At 40.0% G+C, this 21,810-nt stretch overlaps 1 protein-coding gene across 6 annotated transcripts in view; it reads left to right on the top strand.

Moving 5' to 3' along the window:
- ASAP2 (ArfGAP with SH3 domain, ankyrin repeat and PH domain 2) overlaps positions 1-21,366 on the top strand; it is a 256,386-nt gene extending 235,020 nt beyond the window's left edge. For 4 of the 6 annotated variants that reach the window (XM_036752234.1, XM_036752235.1, XM_036752231.1 and 1 more), the window contains 5 exons: positions 1,252-1,426; positions 11,674-11,723; positions 12,223-12,311; positions 17,861-17,983; positions 20,881-21,366. In XM_036752234.1, the coding sequence (XP_036608129.1) occupies positions 1,252-1,426; positions 11,674-11,723; positions 12,223-12,311; positions 17,861-17,983; positions 20,881-20,955 (512 nt within the window). In that variant the 3' untranslated portion in view covers positions 20,956-21,366. The remainder of the gene's footprint in view (positions 1-1,251; positions 1,427-11,673; positions 11,724-12,222; positions 12,312-17,860; positions 17,984-20,880) is intronic. The other 2 variants (XM_036752232.1, XM_036752230.1) reach the window with 1 other exon arrangement.
- Positions 21,367-21,810: the final 444 nt, after the last annotated feature.

Here is a 21,810-nt window from a genome sequence, read left to right as displayed (position 1 = left end):
AGCAAAATGTATGAACTTAGTACATCTGTAATTGCTTATCAGTTACAGGAGAAAGGAATATCCCCAGTACTTTTTTGTTTAATCCATTTAGGGAATGTAATTTTTATGTTCCTCTGGATTAGAGGGCCTTGGAGACACATGTGTACTTCATTAATTAGAATTAGGGGAAAACCTACACCTTAGAATGAAGTTCAATACCAGGTATCAGGCCCTGGAGTGAAAATGTCACTTTACCCCCTCTCCTCAATGGGTTGGCTGTGGCAGAGGCCTTACCTAGAATGCTTCCCCTGATAGGCCAAGCCTTTCTGCTTTTCATCCTTCACTCTATCTCTATAAAATTACTCATCATAGGTTGTTTTCCTCACCTTATGTATCCTGCTTTGTTGCCCTGGCAAACTGAAATTTTCTCATCCTCTCTGAGAAGCATGTTTAATGATAGAGAAGCCCCAGGATTTTAAATAATAACTGACATTTATATAGCCACTTAAGTTTTACAAAGCACTTTCTGTATAGCAACTCTTTGACTCAGGAAATGAGAATATTATTATCCTCATTTAAAAATTAATTAGGCTTTCTACTTACCCAGGTCTCTTTTGAAAAAGAAATAAAGATAAGAGTTTTTTACATTTAAATAACACTTGTTTTTTCTAAAAGCATCTGTTTCGTATTGTTAACTTATTTCATTAGTGTAATGCTCCTCTGAAGAATATCGGGCAGGTTACATCTTCCTTATTTGAAAAATGAATAAAGGGAGACCCAGAGAGCTGGACTGATTTGCCCAAGGTCCGCCATCTAATCAACAGCAGAGCCAGGACACCAGGGTCTCTTCCGTTTTACATTAGTACTATTTCCAGTGGTCCTTGCACTGAAGGCCTAACAGTCTACTGACTTAAAGGAGGCTGCTTCTGTCTGGGACAAAAAAATGCCACTGACTGATAGAAAGCTTGCTTAGTGTAAACTCTCAAATTTTGTTCTCCTTATTCTGTTGAAATGCCTTCTACCACACCGCTCCCCCCACCCCGTTCCTTCCCTTTGAATGTGTTTTTTTTTTTTCCTAAAAAACTGCAATAAAACAGTGCATTTTTTCCTCCTTAGGAAATATCTGTTAGGGCAGAAGAGAAAAGGAGGTTCCTCCCTTTCCAGGACACAGTGGAAGTGAGAAGAAGTACAAGTGCTGCAGAGACTGAATTCTGACTTCTTGTACTTTTTTTGTCTCTCTCTCTCTCTCTCTTTTTTTTTTTTACCCAATAGATCCCTTGAGTGCAACACCACCACCTCCTGTGGCAAAAACAGCCAGTGTGATCGAGGCCTTGAACCAGCAGCAATCCAAGCCGCCCCACACAACAGCCCTACAGTCCAAGTCCACGCCACCACCCCTGCCTCCGCAGCCACCTAGTCGAATCATGCAGAAAAAACCAACTCCTGGGTAATGAATGGTTCTCTCTCAAGTCCCAGTTAAAGGTTTCTTAATAATTGGTTACATTTCCACTACTCAATGTCAGGGACCTGCTACGCCTTGGTTTCTTAATAAGCTTCCTTCGAAATGGACATATTTAGATGAACATAAGGAATTCTGTTGATGGGATGTGTTTTTAAGGCAACTTCAACTATTCAACTCTCTGCATGATCTTGGCCAGGCCACTTCACAATTCTTACCTCGATTTGCTCATCTGTGAAATGAGGGGGTTTAGATTTAATCACCTCTAAGGTCCTTGCCAGGTCTAAAACTTGATACCATGATTTTGTAAAAAGTACTTAAAAATTAAGTTTATATTAATAATAGTTAGACTAAATGGTCTCTGAAGTACATTCCCATTCATATAGCACTTCGTAGTTTGAAAAGAGCATTCATATCTCATTTGATCCTTAAAGCAGCCCAGTGAAGTGGGTAGGTCAGGCATAATTATGCCCATTTTACACATCAGAAAAATGATGATCAGGGTAGTTTGCCTGAGGTCACGCAACTATGAAGTGTAGTTACTGAAGTCAGAATCCTGGATCTTAAAAGCATTCTATGAATGCAAATTACACCCTACTGCAATGATAGAACTTCTGTATTTTTAAGCCTTCCTTCCCCAATTTACTTCCCCAGTGCCTCCCCAAAGTATATTTATCTTTCTTTGTATCCCTAGCGCTTAACACTGTGCCTGGCACACAGTAAGTGCTTAATGAATGCCTGTTGATGTACTGACTGACTTCTCCACTGGTTCTCAGAGGCTGTGTCAGTGAAGCACCCTCGTAGGTCCTACCAAGCTGGAAGGGCTTTTGAGTTGAGCCTTGAAACTGGACTATTGGTCATCCAAGGATTAGCTGAGCCAAGTGTAGTAAGACCCATCACTGAACAGCTGGCCACCAAAGGATGAATTATTTTAACCGTAGCAACTCATAAAACTGCTGACTCAGACATAAAGAGGTCAAGACCTGCATCACTGTAGGAAGTACCACAGAGATGAAACCATGGATGAATAAACTTCCCCAAATACATTAGAAACTCCTGAGAGCAGGGACTCTGTTTTTTACACTTACATATTCTTCTAACCAGAGATGAGCACCAGGGTTTCTTACTCACTAGGTGCTTGATAGAAATCCAGTAAATGATGAATGAATGGATGGAAAAAGCGAGAGGGGAACAAAGAATTTGGAGGCAGGACAGGGTAAGGCTTTGTTCTGAAACAGAAGGTTGACCAGTCTGGCTAGGGCACATGGGCCCTGTAAGCAGAGAAGAGGAAACAGGGCTGGAAAAATAGACTGAAGCCATAGTGTGAAGGGCTTTGAAAAGCAGGCTACTTAAGGATAAGGAGGTTTGAACTTGATGCTGTAGGCAACCTAAAGTGAGATGGCCAAAGCCATATTTAGAATGACTGATCTGGTGGTGGTGGTGTACAGAGTAGACAGCTCTTAGTTGTTCTGCCATGTTTCCTTGTGTGACTGGGTAACATATGCTCAGTGATAGAAACGTTGTGTATTTCTTGACTGTCCAGAATAGAAAGACTTCATATTTTCTCTGCATTGTGCTGTGTCACGTATATGTATCACATTTACATCTTGTGGCTCATAACCTCATATCATATAGGACTTGTTGCTGGAGCAGCAATCGCTCATACTATGGAAATTTTATTATAATTATTCTTTTCCAGTCAACTGCCTCAATATATGACTTTGACACAAAGCTCTTTTTAATTCTTATATAGCTATTTGAAGTATTCAAAGCACTTTTCTTCTCAGTAGCTCTGAGAGGTAGATAGTTCATGTGCTGTTATCATGCCCATTTTATAGATGTGGAAACTAAGCCTCCAGAAGGTTGGGTGACTTAGCTAAGGTCACACAGCTAGTCAGTATTAAACTGGGATTTGGAACCAGGTCTCTTAACTCCCAGTTCAGCGGTCTTTCCCACTACACCATGCTGCTTCTTCTTACCTTGAGTTCAGGAAATCTTTATCAAAAGAGCGAAGACCCTGGTAGATCCAGTCAACAGTATGGCCCTTGCAGTAGATTGTGGGTCATCCATTGTTTTGGGAGTAGCCTAGCTTAGTTTAGAAAGGCTGATCACCAAAATGTTGACCAACAGGTGATATTTTTAACCAAAGATCCTCATAAGATTTACTAAGGAGCCAGGGAATGGGGCAGGTACCTGCACCAACTAAATGACAGCACTTTTGAAGTAACTATAATAAACTAGTCTGTATTAAGCATCTACACTGTACTTAACTCTAGGAAGTGTATAAACTTTAAATATGTTCTCTGTCTTCGTAAAGCATACATTCTGGTGGGGGTAGTAGTAAAGAAAGGGGCAGGATAATGGCATAGATAATTAGTTGGCCATATTACTAAGTGCATTACAAAACTGGGTTCTGGGTCACATGATCAACAAAATGGCAGACTAGACATTTTCTCTGATCCTTATGACCTCTCAGACTTCTCCAAAACAGAAAGTATGCACTAAAGATAAAGCAGTTTCAGCTGTCTGCATGGTCTAGGATATCCAGAACCCACAAGAAAGTTAAAAAAAAAACTAACCTGATGCTTACTGACCCTGAGTTCATTCAGCATTCCTTCTTCACCTCCCATGCTACTGGCAGCAAGAATGCAGTAGCAGACCCAAGGACATAACATAGGCTTATATGAAAGTCCACTCCTACACAATGATCCCCCTTTCTAGTTTTGTAGAGACTCTTGCTCAGGCTTTGCTGGGATCTCAACAGCCAGCTTGGCCGCAGCCCTTTGGGAGCAGTATCTTGTTGGGCACAGCAATCAAGAAGCACCAGCACTGCAAAGCTCTGAACTGCCAGTGCCAGATAAAAAAGAGCTATGAACTGCTGGTGCCACCCCAGAAAACTGAGGAAGAAAAAGAATGGGATAGAACACAAAGACACTGTGCATGTAGAGGCAATACTCCACCAAACCTGAGGGAAAGAGCACAGCATCCAGCTGGGGCCAGTTCTGACCACCCAAAAATCAGTGGGGCAGAGACCTAGGCTGTTGAACCATGAATTGCTCAGTGTGGGAGAAGGCTGAGACACTTTGAGATCCAGCCCCCTAGGAAACTACAATCAGAGGGGAGGGAGTCAGGAAGTGAGTGATAAGGAAAGTAAGGTAGGATAGAGACCGAAAGCACCAAATATTTTAGGAAGAAGAAAACTCAAAAACTTTGAACATAAAACAGAGAAATCAACATAAAAACATTAACAACAAAAAAAAATAAGGCCTCGAGATCTAGTCAATGAGTTCAGGCATCTATGAATAAATACTGCAGAATAAAGGGAAATGATCCAGCACTTGATGAGAAAGAGGATCCTATGGAATTTGAAGAAAACTTGGAACCACAATGCTGGTTCCTGAGTCGCTTAAAAGAGAAATGAAAATTAGGAGAGCAGAATTTATGTCCTGCACAACAAAACTAACAAACAGAATAGAAAACTAGAGTCTGCAATGGCAAGCCTCACCAAAGAAACAAAAGAAAGTACAATAGATCAGTAATACAAATACACAGAAATGAATGACAACCTAGAAGAAGAGAAGCAAGAAACAATAACATTAAAAAAATATGCTCACTCTTGCAAGCAAAAGATATTGATCTCAAAAACGGTATATATAGAGACAACATAAGGATCATAGAGCTCTCAAACATGACAAGACAAAAACCTTAACACCATAATGAAGGAAATAATAGAAGAGAACTACCTAGAACTTCTGAACAAGAAAATGAAATTCCAGTTGAAAGAATTCTCAGATTGCCTCCAGAAAAAAAAAAACCCAAGGCTGAAAACTTCAAGATACATAGTAGTTAAATTCAGAAACAACATGTTATACAAGCCATCAAGAGAAAGACTCTCAAATACAAAGGAGAGGATATTCAGATAACACAAGACCATTCTATGCTCACTAGAAAAAGGAGGAGAGAATGGAATCATATGTTCCAAAGAACATTGGAGCTCAGGTGTAGCCAAGGCTGACCTGTCCTGCAAATCTGAGCTTAACCATACAGAAGAAAAGATGCATGTTAAATAATAAAGAAGAGTTTGAAATATTTTTTAAAAGCCAGAACTGAAGAGTTTATTTGTTTCTCAAACATCCCAGACAACAGAAATGTAGGAGTAAATAAATAGAATAGGCAAGGATAGCAAGAACAACCGAGTAACAACAGAGAGACCAGAAGAGACTTCTTTCTGAATGTACACAAAGAGACAGGAGTCAAGATGGAAATCTGGTAGAAGTAACAAGAAAGTGGACAGGGTGGTTTTAGGTAGAATCTGGTAACACCCTGCCTACAGGGGAGTCAATGCTTTTCTGGGGGGAACTACATTACAGCATGGGGAGGTACATAAAAGTGGGAAGATGAGCAGGAAGATAGAGAGGAGACAGCGATGTACCAAGGTCTAATCGAGGGCTAGCAATGAGGAAACCTCTCTGGTCTCAGAAAGAAAATATCCTACAGGGGAGTGGGTGAGGAGGAGGAGGAGGTGGGGAAAAGAAGGAGGCCTTACTTTGAAGATAGGAAAGGGTTCCACTGATGAATACTCCTTTGGGTGATGAGAGATGATCAGTGAAGGCAGATGAGAACCTTATACTGGATGAGTCCAAGGGGATTTGGTACTTGAAAAGCCTACTTGTCTTGGGAATGGGGAATTGGAACCCCTAGTGGCATTATTCTGGGAGACACAATGGAAAAAGGGAATCTGTGGGGTCAGCTCTACATATAACCAGATAAAAGAGGGAGAGAAAAAAAGAACTAAAAAAACCTTAAAGGGAAAGGGTTAAAAAATGAGAACAGGGGATCCGGGGTTAGGTAACAAAAGCCAGTGGGAACAGGCCCACCTTAAAAGATTAAAGTAACTGAAGGAATGTAATACTGTATTTATAACAGAAGATGGGAAAAAATCATAACTTAAAAAACAATTTTAGGGACAAATGAAGGAAGATATAAATCTAGCATTTATAACTTTAAAAGCTAATGGATTAAATATTCCAGAAAAACAAAAAATGACAAAATGGATAAGAAATTAAAACCCTAAAATTTGTTGCTTTTGAGAAACACATTTCAAAAACAAAGACATACAATAAAAATTTATTGTGCATGAAGTGAAACCAAGAAAGCAGGATTTCACATCATTCTATCAGACAAGGCAAAAGTATTCAAACAAATAAAAAGGCATAAGCAAGGAAACTCTATTATGCTGAAAGAAATCATATGCAACAACCCAACATTAACAATAAACTTAAATACTCCAAATGCCTTAGTATTCAAATTCATAAAGGAAAACATTATCTGCGCTACAAGAAGACATAGTTAACATAATAGTATGTAACAGGAGACTATAATACCCCTCTCTTTTAGATAAGTCTAAAGAGGAAAATGTGAAACTGAACAAATTTCTGGAGAAACTAGAGTTAAAAGGCTTATTGTATCTTCTAAATGAGACAGCAGAAGAAAATACATATTTCTCTGCACTACATGAAACTTTTACAAAAATTGAACATATACTAGGACAGTAAATAAAAGGGCAAAAATGGTTAATAAATACTTTTTATACCACAATGCAATAAAAGTAAAAATTGGTTCAGGGACCACAAACAAAAGTTGCAGACCCAAATGGAGACTTGACAGTGAAATCTTAAATGATGAGTGGATCAAAGAACAGATCATAGCAATAATTAATGACTACTTAAAAAAAAAAGATCATGATGAAACAACATATCAACATTTCTGGGACTCAGCTAAAGCAGTCAGTCCTCTGGGGGAAAATCATATCCATTCAACCATACATTAAGAAAAAGAGGATTAATGAACTAAATATACATTTTTAAAATAAAAAAAGAAACTTCTAAAATATGCACAGAAGAGGATATATTATAAAGCAAGAGGGGAAATAAATTGGAAACAAGAAACTCACAGAAATGACAAATAAAACTAAAAGCTGGTTCTTTGAAAGGATTAATAAAGTTGACGAACCCTTAGTTAATCTGAATTTTTTTAAAAAGAGCAGAAAATTAAATCAATAAAATGGCAGATGATCAGGGTGAAATCACAGCAAATCCAGAAGAAATAGAAGAATAATCAGACCATAGTTATAACAGGTATGACCTAACAAAATTGAGAACACAAATGAAATAGAGGTTTGGTATTCAAGCTGTGTACTCCCTCTGTCTCTTTTTTTCTCCCATATATATTTGTACACACACTCATGCACTCTTTCTAATAGCTATTGGCAAAAAATAAATGGTCAAAGGATATGTATAAACACTTCTCGAAGAACTGCAAAGTATCCACAACCTCATGAAAAAGATGCTCCAAATCACTAATGATAAGAGAAATGTAAACCAAAACAACCTTGAGGTTTCTTCTCATACCCTGAAAATTGGCAAAAAAGAAAAAAAAGGACAAAATATGGCAGCAATGTTACCCCAGGGGAAGGGCTGTGGAAAACTAGGTGTGCTGATGTATTATTAAAGGGACTATATAGTGGTACAACCATTTTGAAAAATAACTTGGAGTTATGCAAAAAAGTGACTAAATTGTCCATGCCCTTAAGAAAAAAGTCCCACATACTCCAAAATATTTATAGCAGCACTTTTTATGGTAGCTAGGAATTGGTAATAAAGTTGAAGCTCTTCAATCGGGAAGTAGCTAATCAAAATCATGGTATGTCAATGTGATGGAATATCACTGTGCTGTAAGAAATGGGTGTGTGTGACGTATACAAGGAATCATGGAGAGATCTCTGTGAATTGATGCAGTGAAGTAAACAGAAACAAGAAAATAGCATACATGTTAATTACAACCAAGTAAATGGGAAGAAGGCCACACCAAAAAATCAAAAGCAAATGTCGCAAAATTATAAAAACCAAGGGAGACCTGAGTGAAGGAACATGAGATGACAGTGCCAACCCACCCCTTGGTGAAGATGGGAGATCCACAGCCAGTATACATTGTTTGTGTTTTCATACTTAATCAATGCATTGATCAGTTACGCTGACTTTTATTTCCTCTCTGAAAGTAGTATATGTCCATGTGGGACAGCTGTCAAAGGGAGATGTGGAGGGATACAGGAGATACTACGGGAATGTAAAAAACAGAAAATATAAATACAGATGTATTGAAAAGCAAAAGAAGAATGATCACTTGTTTTCATTTAAGTTGGAGATAAGTTAAGAGATTAGTATTTAGGTATAGGAAACAGAATGGATAAAGTACTTGGGGTATGAGAAATGAGCACATTGTTTGGCAGAGAGCGTGACTGACGGGAGCATAGAATACACAGGAGGAGGGAATAGTATGAAATGAGAGCTAGGAATGTAGGCTGGCACAAGATTTTAGAGGTCATGAATGACAGAGGAGTTTGAACTTTATTCAGTAGGTAATGGGCAGCTACTAAAGATTTTGGAGGAGATAAGACCTGAATGAATTGTAATAATAGAATTACAGAATGTCATAGTTGGAAGGGACCAACCGGTGCCTGTTTGTTTGTACATTAGTTATTTCCCTGTTGTTTCTCTCACTCTCTGTGTTTTCTCTCGCATTCTGTGATCCCCTTGAGAGCAGAAACTGTTTTTGCCCTTTTTTTGTATCCCCAGCACTTAGCATAGTGTCTGCCACACAGTAGGCACTTAATCAATGCCATCTGACTGGCTGACTAAACAGAAATGCCCTCTACCCTGTCTACCAATGGTTATTTAGACTCATTTTGTAGACCTCTATTGCTAAGTGAGTCACTGCCTGCCAGAGCAGTCCATTCTACCCTTTAACTATTCTTATTAGGAAGTTTTTCCTCACATCGAACCGTTATCTTTCTCAATGTAACTTCCACCCACTTTCCCTAGTTCTGACCCTGGGTCTAAACAGGAGAAGTATAATCCTTCCTCCTATCCACTGCCCCTCAAGTCTTGTCTTCTCTGGTCCTTCTAGTCAGTCCCTGTATGGCCGCTGTCATTCGTGTGGTAGCCTAACAATTACATAGGGCTTTTACAGCCCTTGTCTCATTTGCTCCTGATGACAGCCCTTCCTTTTGGGGGAAGGGAATGTACCACCTCATTTACCCACCTTCATCAGGGAATGACCTGTTTCACATAATTGTATTTACCCGCATGACCCCTTTAAGCAGCAAAATATTATCTTTACCACATTTGATGAAAATTCATCAAATATCAAGTACCTCCTATGTGAGGCATTGGACAGAAACCTTTTAAAATATCTTACCTGCTTCCCCAAGGTCTTCGACAAACTATATGGAGTTTCATTTTACCTCTACCTAATGATTCTGACTATTATTGTGCTGTGCTATAATCCTGGCTCGCCCTCAAGATTTTCGACAGGTGTAGGGCTCTTTGCCCTTATGCTAAGTAATCCCCTCAATTTAAAAAAAAAGTAGATTTTGTTGACATATTTTCCTTTTGCATTGCCTAGATTTCTCCTTTATTCTCTCCCTCTCCCCTCTCAGAGAGCTGCGCTTATACCTCAGAATTTTCTCTTTAGATTTTTATATTTTTTTGGGTTGTTAGCTGTATCTTCACACTGAAGACATCGTGCCTGTCTCTAGCATCCTCTATACCACATGAGCCCACAGTACCACCACCCCACACTCAGTGGGTCTTGGCTTATTATTATCCAACAATTTTATAGCACTTATTATTTGCCAGACACCATGCCAAGCATTTTACGATTATTATCTTATTTGAGCCTCACAACAAACAACCGTGTGAGGTAGGTGCTATTATTATCCTTATGTTACAGAGGAGAAACTGAGACAACCAGGGTTGAGTGCCTTGCCCTAAGTCACACAGCGAGTAAGTGTTTAGGCTGCATTTGAACTCAGGTCTTCCTGATTCCAGGTCCAGTGCTTTATCCACTGTACCCCCTAGTTGCCTCCACTCTGAGAGAGGGCCCTAGGATCTCTTTTTTGCTTCTAGCTTTTCAACTGTGTTCTGGATGGGTTAGATAGATATCTTATATCTATATCTATCTATATGTGTATATATATGCACACACACACACACACATATATGTATATATATACATACATATGTATTCTTTAGGAAAATCAAAGTATTATATTAACAGTACAAAATCCAGAATACAGATTTTCATTATCCACTTCTGAAAGGAAATAAGCCACAAATAAACTAAATCTAAGAATGCTTACCGGTATTGTTTGCTTAATACAATAGATGTGATCTGAAAAAGCTTTGTAGATACATTGAATCACATTTTAAAAGCACAATTAGAATTCACTTTTTAAAAGAAAACAGTTCCTTAAAGAACCATACCATAATGCTACAATTTGTACACATTTGGGTTTTCTTAAACAGGGACACACCTGCATCACAATCCTTTGAATTTGAAGGTTAAACAGCCGCTGTTTACTATTAATTAACTCACTCTCTTCTTTCTCCTCCTAAACATTTAATCCCTCTCCTATGAAAGACTAGAGAAGATACCAGAAGAATAAGATGTGGTCTTTCTCCTAGCTCTCCACATATGTTTTATTAATCCTCTAAGGTGCTGTGAGATAGGACAGGAATGATGTTACTATTATCCCCCTTTCACAGAAGGGACAATCCATTTAGATTTAGAGACCGTCGCAATTGGAAGGGACCGTGGGGACTGTCCCACCCCTTCCCTTATTTTATAGAAGAAGAAATAGAGGCCCACATAGGGAAAGAGGGAGCAAACAAATGGCGACTTCCAAGGCTTTATTGTGTTGGGTTCTGATTCATAAGTGTGCAGCAGGCCCAGAGCTAACAACCCTGGGCCTTAGCAACTACGTTTATAAAACCGAAGGCTTTTATGGTCAAAGACTTACAGCCTTTGAGCTGGAAGGGACCTTAGAGACCATTAAATCCAACTCCCTCATTTTACGCCTTAAAGAGGAAAAAGGATGTACTGGAGGTCAAGCAGATTGCTAATCAGTGATGCAAGTAGACCGAGAGACTGTAAATCCAACACCTTCATTTTCTAGAGGCTGAACTTGAGGCCTGCCTCACAGCGGTTAAGTGACTTGCCTAAGATCTCACTGTTAAATGGAAGAGCTGGGATCACAATCCGAGTCTCCTGACTTCTCTTAGGGCTTGAGACGAGTGAAATGATAATTGTGACATCTCTGCATGTTTAACAAAAGTACTTGGCTCTTAAAGTTTGCAGATTGGTAAAATCTTTTTATTTCTTTTTGTTCTTAACAGCGTTGACAGGTCGTCCCCTTTGATCAACAAAGGCCAACCTAAAGGACCAGGTGACTGTGTCATTTGATATCTGTTTCAGGCTGGGGGCACTTTTTAGGGTAAAGAGAGGCTGAATTCAGTTTCTAGAAGATCAAGCCATGTGCTAGGGAGTTGGGGGAGGGCACTAAAATTCCACTACTAAAGGAGCATAAGCTTTAATGATGGGTGCCCACTGACTCTTCCATCTCCACTGCCATAAACTGGCCGACAGGGGAAAGAGCAAAGCCCAAGAATGAGTCCCAGAATCATAAATTAACTGAGGGGTGTCTAGAACTGAAGCCCATGGAATTATTAAATCTGTGAATTATTATGAAGGTTGGAAACCTGCAGGTAGGAAAAACAAGATTATTTGGAAATTCAGGAGAACATATGAATAGAATCAGGAAACATTTTCCCTCAAGGCTATGTTCCTTTTCAAATGTAGAAAGTGACCCTGTTTGGGTTAATTGGGCTTAATCAAAACAGATGAGATAGCATGTTTTAAGAAAGATTCCTTTTGCCTTTTCACAGCAGGGGAGATGTCTGAAGTGTCCAGTCTTACGTCCAACACATCCTCGGGTTTGCAGCCACCAGCACCCATGCCAAGGAAGTCACAGATAGTAAGTAGTAAAGTTTTGTGTACAAGGCTCCACATTTGACCAAGACATTGTCCCTGCCCTCAATGAGCTTACAGTCTAGGGACAGGACTAAGATACATATGTAACTAAATTACCAAGTATAGTGTGACATCTGTAGGAAAAGAAAGAAGCCCAGGATCTGATCCTTGGAGGAAAAGGTCACTTCCGACTAATGGGATTAGGGAAGGCCTCCTGGAGGAAGAGGGTTGACGACAAGAGATTCCTATTTAATCCTGGAGGGAATAGAGAGCCACTAGAATTTATTGAGTAGGGAAGGTGACATGGGCAGACGTGTGTTTCGGGAAAACAACTTTGGAGACAGAGTGGAGAATGGATTAGAGTAGACGGGTCCAGAAGGATGAGAGATAAGAACAGGCCCTTAGATTCGCTAACTTTGGAGAAAGTAGTTTCAGTTAAATGATGAGGTCAGGAGCTTCCTATTGCCTGTGATTAAAAAGAAAATGCTCTGTTTGGCATTCAAAGTCCTCCACAGCCTAACCACCTCCCACCTTTCAGTCGTTTTATACTTTACTTTCCAATACGTTCTCTTCCATTCAGTGACACTGGCCGCCTGGCTGTTCCACAAACGATGCTCCATCTCTCAGCTCCTGGCATTTTTCTTTGGCTGTCCTCCATGCCCGGAATGCTCTCCCTCCTCTGCTCAGACCGCTGACCTCCCTGGCTTCCTTTAAGTCCCAACTAAAATCTCATCTTCTACAGGAAGCCTTCCCCAACCTTTTTTATTTTTTTTGGAGGGGGGAAGGCAGGGCAATTGGGGTTAAGTGACTTGCCCAAGGTCACACAGCTAGTAAAAGTGTGTCAAGTGTCTGAGGCCAGATTTGAACTCAGGTCCTTGTGACTCCAGTGCCAGTGCCCTACTCACTGAGCCACCTAACTGCCCCTTCCAACCTTTCTTAATTGCAGTGCCTTATTTGTTAATTATTTCCTATTTACACTGTATATAGCATGCTTTGTATATGTTTCTTTGCATATTGTCTCCTTTAAGATTCTTGAAGGCAGGGACTGGGTTGTTTTTTTTTTTTTTTACCTCTTTTTATATCCCCAGCCCTTAGAACAGTGCCAGGTACATTGTAGGTGCTTAATCAATGTTTATTGATGGATTTTTTGCCACCCCCTCTCACTGTGATCCTACATTCACTACTACCACTCCCTATTTCTTCCTTAGCCCCTTGCAGTCTGTGGATTTTGTTCTTACCACTCTGTTTGAAGAAGTTCTAATACTCTCCCTTAAACTCAGTGAGCCTAGTACTTGGCACACTGTCTTCCTCTCTCCCCCAACTCCTGCTTTCATACTAGAAGATTTTAGCATATGTATTGATGTTTTCTTAAGTACCCTAACTTCCCAGTTGCCCAATTTACTCAGTTTCCATGACCTAAACCTCCACTGCACTTGAATTACACACAGAGGTGAACATGTCTTTGATCTTGCCATCACCTGAAAATGTTCTGCTTCCACATTCATAAGCCTCAAATTTTCCTTTTTTCTGATCAAATCTTATATCATTCCATCTTTCCCTATGCCTTATCATCACTAACCCTGTGGTTCTTCCTCACTGTGACCGCCAGTCCTCCAGCCTTCTGTGCTTTCTCAGGCTGCCCTCCGTGTGAGTGCTTGCCTTGTTTGAGTTCGTCATAGAATAATCTCTTAGGTTAAGTGTGCATTTCGTATTTGGGCTATGTGGCCAGCCCATCAAAGTTGTACTCTCTGCAGTAGAGTTTGAATGCTTGGTAGTTTCGTTTGAGAAATGACCTCAGTGTCTGGTACCTTACTTATCTTTGCCAGGTAATCTTCAGAATCTTCCTAGGACAATTCAAATGGAAGCAGTTTAGTTTTCTGGCATGGTGCTGGTAGACTGTCCAGGTTTCACAGGCATGCAACAGTGAAGTCAGCACAGCAGATCTGTGGGCTTTTACAGAGAACTTGCACAAGGCAGGCATTCACACAGATGTCAGAAGAAGTGGTACAAGGACAGTCTCAAGGTCTCTCTGAAGAACTTTAGTATCGAATGAGAGACACTGGCACAGGACTGCCCAGCATGGCATGCCCACATCAAAGAAGGCACTGTGCTCTATGAGCAAAGCACAATCTCAGTAGCATGAAGAAAATAGGAGATGTGCAGATCTAGAGACATCTCCATCCCAAATGTTCAAATGGACTATTTGTGCCTAACTGGTGTAGAGCCTTCCAAGCTCATATTGGACTGATCAGCCACAGTCCTTGAAGTGCAAAGGACAAACAACTTTGTCAGGCCACTAACCCTGCAATAATTATAGTCTCCACAACCTCAGCCTCCTAGTAAACCAGAGTTCAACTCTACACTAGCTTCTCTTCTCACCTACCTCATGACCACCCCTTATCTTATTGCCAATCCTTACCAAACCCCAAGCCTAGATTTCTCCTTTGGTCCACCTTCTTTGCTTCTAATCATGTGGAGCTGAATGCAGCTAGAATAAGTCAGCTTACAAAGGGTCCACTATAAATTTGTTACCTAATCCCAAGTGGGCCTTCACTACAGCAAGGTAATCTTCCTTAATTGATGCTTTATTCCACTCACCACAGTGGATGTTGCATTTCTCTTCAAGCATCTCATGGTATAAATTCCGTTACTCTCTCATCTGACGACCTTGTCTCAGTCCACAACAAAAAAAAAATTGAGGTCATTCCCCAAGAGCTCCCTCTTCTCCATTTCTCCTCATCTTATACAACTCTGATTTCATCTCCCACAAATCTCTTCCTGTACTCATGAAAAAGTGATCCTTCTCTGTGCAAGGCCAACGCCTTTGTATTCCCCCTTCATCCAACTCCTGCCTTCTCCAGATTTCTCCCACTCTCATCTCCATTCCCACTGCTCCTTTCCTGCTGCCTAAAAATCATCTTTAATCCTTAAAAAAGCCTCCCTTGACCCTACCATCCTCATCAGCTATTGTTCTGTATCTCTCATCCCCTTCTCAGATAAATACCTTTAAAAAGCTATCTCTATCTTATCCTTCTACTCTTTTAAACCCCCTGAAAATCTGGCTCCTGACCACATTCAACGGAACCTGCTCTCTCCAAAGTTAGCTCATCTAAAGGCTTTTCCTCATCTTTCATGCTTGACCTTTCTGCAGCATCTGACACTGTTGTTCATGTTCCCCTCTGGGATACTCTCTCTTTTCTGGGTTTCCATGACTGCTTTCTCTTGGTTTTCCTCCTACCTCTCTGACAGCTTCTTCTCCATCACTTTTGCTGAAACTTCGTTCATGCCATGCTGCACTAACTCTGGGTGTCCCTCAAGGCTCTGTCTTGACCTCTTTTTTCTCTCTATACTATCTCACTTGATATTTTCCATCAGCTCCCATGGGCTTAATGATCATCTCTGCAGATAATTCCCAGATCTACATACCCAGCTCCAATTTCTCTCTTGAGCTCCAGACCCAGGACTTCTCTATTGCTGTTGAAGGCACTGTCATCTTTGATTTTTCATTTGAACTCACCCCATAGATCCAATCTGTTGTCGAGTCATTTCTACCTTCATACTCTTCTCTCCTCTAACATTGACACCACTCTGGTGCAGGCCTTCATCACCTCATGCCTGGATTATACTGGTTGGTCTCCTTGCCCCAAGCATCTTTTCCAATCCATTCTTCAGTCAGGTGCGAAAGTTATCTTCCTAAAGCATAGGTCTGACCACATCACCTGCCCTACTCGATAAATTCCCATGGGCAGGGACATAGGAAAGTTCTTTTCAGATATGGGAGACAAGCATATTTATATGATTCTCATGCTTTCAGCATATTTATAGGGTCCAATAGACAAGGAAATACTGAAAATTCAGGAGAGAGGGAGTAGAAACCATTGATGGAATATAGTCATTCAGGAGATTGGAGGTTTTGAGATCAAGGATGTACAAGTATAAAGATTAGCTTTTCAAATCCAGCCTCAGACACTTGACATACTTACTAGCTGTGTGACCTTGGGCAAGTCACTTAACCCCAATTGCTCTGCCTTCCCCTCTCCAAAAAAAAAAAAAAAAAAAGATTAGCCTTCCCTAAAAGGACAGACCCCTCATCCTCACAGACTGAAATTAAAAATGAAAGTGTGAGTCCAAGGGTTTAAGGAGGTGGATGAAGGAAGCCTATTGAGTTCATGTCATGTGGCTTTAGACTTCTCAGGAAAATAGAAGTCAAGGTGGTGTAAAAGTGAGGGAGAGAGGAGTAGAGGCATATTATATGTCCTAGAGCTGGAAGGGACCTCAGAGGCCATCCGGTCCAGCTTTCATTCTACAGATAAGAGGCAGAGAGTAGGCAGTAGTTTTCCAGTTAGCAGTTAGGTTGAGAAAAACCCTCCCAGGTATTCTCCAGGAGCTCAGGTGTTATCATCACCAAATTAAGCCAGGTTATGGGAAGTGAAGGGAGCAGAACTAGAATGTTGTGCACAGTAACAGCACAATTGTAATGATAATCAAATGTGAAAGACTTAAATACTCTGATCGATACAGTGATCCACAACAGTTCCAAAGGACTCTTAATGAAAAATTTTATTCACTTCCAGAGAGAACTAATGAACTCTGAGTGTAGAATGAAGCATTTTTTTTCCATTTTATTTTTCTAGCTTTTTTTCCTCTTGCAACGTGGCTAATGTGGAGATATATTTCGTATGGCTTCATATGTATAAGGGGTATCATATTTCTTGCCTTCTCATCAGATGGAGGAGGGGAGTTGAAGGATAGAAAAATTTGGGACTGAAAATAATTCCAACAATTCCAAAGGACTGATGATGAAAAATGACTCTGAATGCAGATTAAAGCATATTATTTTGCTTTTCTTGTTCTTCCTTCCTTCCTTTCCTGCCTCCCTCCTTTCTTTTTCTTTCTTCTTTCTTTCTTTTTCTTCCTTTCCCTCTCTCTTTCTTTTTTTTCTAATATGGAAATGTTTTACGTGACTTCATATATATAATGGGTATGATATTGCTTGCATTCTCAGTGGCTGAGGGAATGGGGAGGGGGAGGGGGCTGGAGAGGGCTACAGAGAGTTGGGAACTCAAAATTAAAAAGTGAGTGGTTAAAAAAGAAGAATACCAGAGTTATCCAAAATGAGTTTAGAAAGAAATGATGAGTATAAGGAGTCCAATGAAGCATGGGAAGACTTGTGTCAATGGATACTGAGTGAAGTAAACAATCATTAGAATAATATATAAACTGTAGGAAAACTAAAACAAATCCAAATCAAAAAACAAAGCCAAACTCTGAGGAAAATACATGACTGTTGGTGGTGCTTACTTGTTTTTCTTTGTTGTAAAGAAGGATTCCTTTGGGTGACAGTTGTTAGAAAATGACTATGATGTAAAAACTTGGATATTTTTTAAAAAAAGAAATTGCCCTGCCATGTGGATATGTAAAAAAGGAGACATCCAGAAAACTGCATTAAAATATGTATTTTTCCCATTTTACATCCTAAATAGAGAGCAGTCACCATTCACTGGCTCCGTCATAATGACTTGCTGAATTTTTATTCTTCTTTAAATATTCCAGACGAAGACAAAACCCAAAAGAGTAAAAGCTCTCTACAATTGTGTAGCAGATAACCCTGATGAGCTAACATTTTCAGAGGGGGATATGATCATCGTGGATGGGGAGGAGGACCAAGAGTGGTGGGTGAGTATGGAGAGCAGAAGTTGTTTGGGAAGGCTTGAATTGAATACCCTGTGGCCTCTGAGCTTTGGTGTGTTGACCCACTGATTCTTCCTCCTCTCCCTTACTTTTCCTGTAGGGGCAGAAAAGTCTGCTAATAAGACTGAATCAGTTTGGTTTCATCTCCCTCCTCCTTTGTCTACTGTGTAGGACTAATCTGACGAATGAATTCCACAACCCTGGCAGTTAATGCTTCCTTGAAACACAAAGGCTTTGATGCCTCCCTCCTGGCCACCATTAACTACTTCAAGTGCCTACTCAATTTAAATCTACACTTGAGCTTCCTGTTTTCTTGATTGATCCCTGGTGATTCCTCCCCTTGACACCAAATAAGAAGCAAGCCAGTTCTGAAAAGTTGCGTGTGCTAGGGATTACCAAGCACTGGGAGGTTTTTCTCCCATCTTGAGCTCACCATTGCACACTCGACAGAACCATAAGCTGAGGTCCCTAAGGGCCTTAAGGCTTTAACCTTTAATTCTTCTGTCCTCAGAGACTCCTTACGTGTGAACCTGGCTTAGCAGCACATGCTTATGTGAAGTGTTCTCTTTTCATAGCTGTCTTGCAATGTTAGGGTAATGATGATCATAATAAATGCTGCACATTGACATGGTGCTTTAAGGTTTGCAAAGTGCTTTCTCTTGAAACAACCCTGTGAGGTAAGTAGAGCAAACATAATCATCTTTACTTTTTAGATCAGAAAGTTAAGTCTTGGGGAAGTCAAATGCCTTGCACCAGGATCAGAGGGCTAGTAAGTGTTGGTGTTAGGCTCGCAGTATCCTACCTGCCACACTCTATTAGGGTCATAAGATTTAGAGCCAGAAGGGACCTCCAAGACCATCTAGTCAGGGGTCCTTGATCTAGGATTTTGATCAGGGAGTCCATGGATTTGTTTGGGGCAAAAAAAAAAATCACATCTTTATTTTCACTGACCTCTAGCTGAAATTTTGCATTTCCTTCAAGTATTTAAAAACATTATTCTAAGGAGTGGTCTGTAGACTCTACCAAACTGCCAGAGGTGTCCATGGAACAAAAAAAAAGTGAAGAAAGCCCCTTATTTTATACAGGTGAAAACTGAGGCCCAGAAAAGGGAAGTGACTTTCCAGTCAACTCACATCCTCCGGTCTGTGAGCTTGTTGATTTTGAAGTTCTCTTCAATGACACCGATGACAATCCATCTATGCCTGTGCAACCTACGAAATCCTCATCCATGTCCACCCATGCCATAGGGAGTCCACCTACCATGGTGGAGTCCTGCCTTCGTTTCTCTAGACACCATAAGGATACCAGTAGAGCACTGTGGTTGTCTACTTGTCATCCTTCGTCCTTGCTTCCTGTCTTCTCTTCCTATCATACATTTCTTTGATGACATCTTTTGCTCTGGTTGTTCTTCCAGGTCCCTCATTGGTTAGATGACACACTTAGCTCCTACATACCACGAGCCTCTCTTTTTCTGCTCTGTGTGATACTGATTTTCAATTCAAGCCCCAAAACATTGTAGAGCTCCTGGAAGAGGTCTGTAACCATTCAGCAGTTTGGCCTGACCATCCACACAGGAAGCTCAGGTGGATGAAGGATGTCTGTTGCATGGGTTGGCTTATTACATTAATTTGGAGGGATAATTTATAGAGAATATCTAATAAGTATGTATGTCTGGGCTAGAAAGTGAAAATCTATGAACTGGGCCTAAAGTTGACAGGAGAAGGACTGGTGGACCGGATTCCCTTTAGGAAATTCTTTCCTAACCCCCCAAATTGTCTTAGAAAAAAAGGGTCACTCTTTTAGCACCAACATTCTACCAGATGCCATATAGCAGCAAGACAAGGACTAAAACAATCTCTGAAGGGTTGAAAGTGAGTATTGCATACATGGCAGTGAAGAAGCACTGGCTAACTATAGCTTGTTTACCTTCTCTTCAATTTTTCCTCATCCATCAGTCATCTGTAGTGTGGGTAGTACTTACACACTGAACTTAATAGGATCAAACATTTACAGCTAAAAAGACCTTAGAGATAATCTAGTCCTTAAACTTCATACTCTGTAAAACTGAGAAATTAAGTGCTTGGCCTTAAGTCACACTGAAGAAGTAAATGTCAAAGCTGGGTTGAACCTAAATCCTGTGATCTCAGCATCTGTATTTGCAGCTGTACCACATTTGCTGTCTTGTACCAAGGAATTGATAACTATTTTTAAGTAAATGAATTGGTAATATTAATCACCTTTAATATTCAGGGGCAGCATTTTACTCAGATGGAACCTTCCATATGTTATCAGCTATTTCTTGGCCCAAGTGCCTTACGAATACCACCAACCTCTCAAAATTGTTGTAAGGAAAGAGCTTCACAAACTATTCGTGCTAGAGACATGTGACTTATTACAGATGGAAATGAGGTGAGAATTTGGTAAAGATAAATATTTAGCTGTCATCTGTGTAATTACCTGTTGAAAAAGCAAAAGTTTATATCTAATATCTAGAAGGTCCCTTCCTGGTAAATCCATGCAAACCTGCCTCGTTTTTATTTCCGTAGAAAAGCACTGAGGTTCATGATTCCAACCTAAGTTGGTGGTAGTGAAAAATACTGAAAGGTCTTGAGCTTTGTCCCTATATTTACCTCCCATTTTCCAGAGAAGAAAAAAGTGAGTGGGGTTGGGTCTTCTGTGTGAATACAAATTCTCTTTCTCTTATTATGAATATATGAGCTACATCTCAATAGACCACATCATCCAGTTATTTGGAGTTGGCGTGTGATGGATTAATGATCTTTGCCAGGTCCTCATTTCTGGTACTGGATCCCAGAACAAATGTTTGCTTAACCACTTTGGGTGCTCTCCTAACATGTCATTGTTTTAAATTTCCATTTCAGATTGGCCACATTGATGGAGATCCTAGTCGCAAAGGAGCTTTTCCTGTATCATTTGTGCACTTTATTGCAGACTGAATTGCTACTGAACAAAAAATAGGAAGAAATTTCTCATTTTCATCTTATACAAGTCAACATTTATGTCCCAGTCTCACTACTGGTTCCAAAACTTTTTCCCAGAAAACCAGTTTCTCGAGTTGTATTAGTACTGTAATCAGCCTTCTTTAATGCCATTGTTCTGGTTTCAAACCCTGGACACAGTTTTTATATGTAAATGATTTTTAAGGAAGTTTTGTTTTCTTCATGAATAGTCATTTATATTCTTTCTCAAAGATACATTTTTGCATTTTTATTTTTAAAGGTGAACTGAAAAAAAAATTTTAACTAACATCTCTGAACCCAAACCAGCAGAATTCAGTGTACCAGCTTAACATAAAGATGTTTATTTTGAAACATGAGGTTTGGAAATAAATCCCTCTTGACTTGTCATGGCTTGATTTGGGAGTTGTAACTTTTCACATGCTTATATTAAAGTCAGTGAATTCCAGAGCAGCTCTCTCAGTTGTTTTAGGGAACCCAATAATTGCATTCACTATTGCTCCAGATACCAGCCCACCTAAGCTAAGGTCATTCCAGATAGAAGATCCTGAGTTCACCTTTAAAGGATATTTATTCCTTTGAAATCTGCCATATGCACACATTTAAACCACCTTGGAAATTTCTGCATTACCTGTTTGTACTTTCTAATTTGTGAGGTTGAGAATCTCTGCATCATTATTAAATGTTGCATGTGTGTATAACCTGTTTTGGAAGTCCATTATGTAATGTTGATCCTGAACAATTGTATTCACAAGACTACTGATGGTTACTTCAAATCCATGACAATATTATCAGTTAATAATATAACAGGAGGTTATAAAAACTGCATTTCCT

The sequence above is a fragment of the Trichosurus vulpecula genome, chromosome 3, assembly GCF_011100635.1.
Source record: "Trichosurus vulpecula isolate mTriVul1 chromosome 3, mTriVul1.pri, whole genome shotgun sequence".
NCBI lineage: Eukaryota > Metazoa > Chordata > Mammalia > Diprotodontia > Phalangeridae > Trichosurus > Trichosurus vulpecula.
Note: the sequence above shows the minus strand (reverse complement) of the source record. Positions and strands in the feature narration are given on the sequence as shown.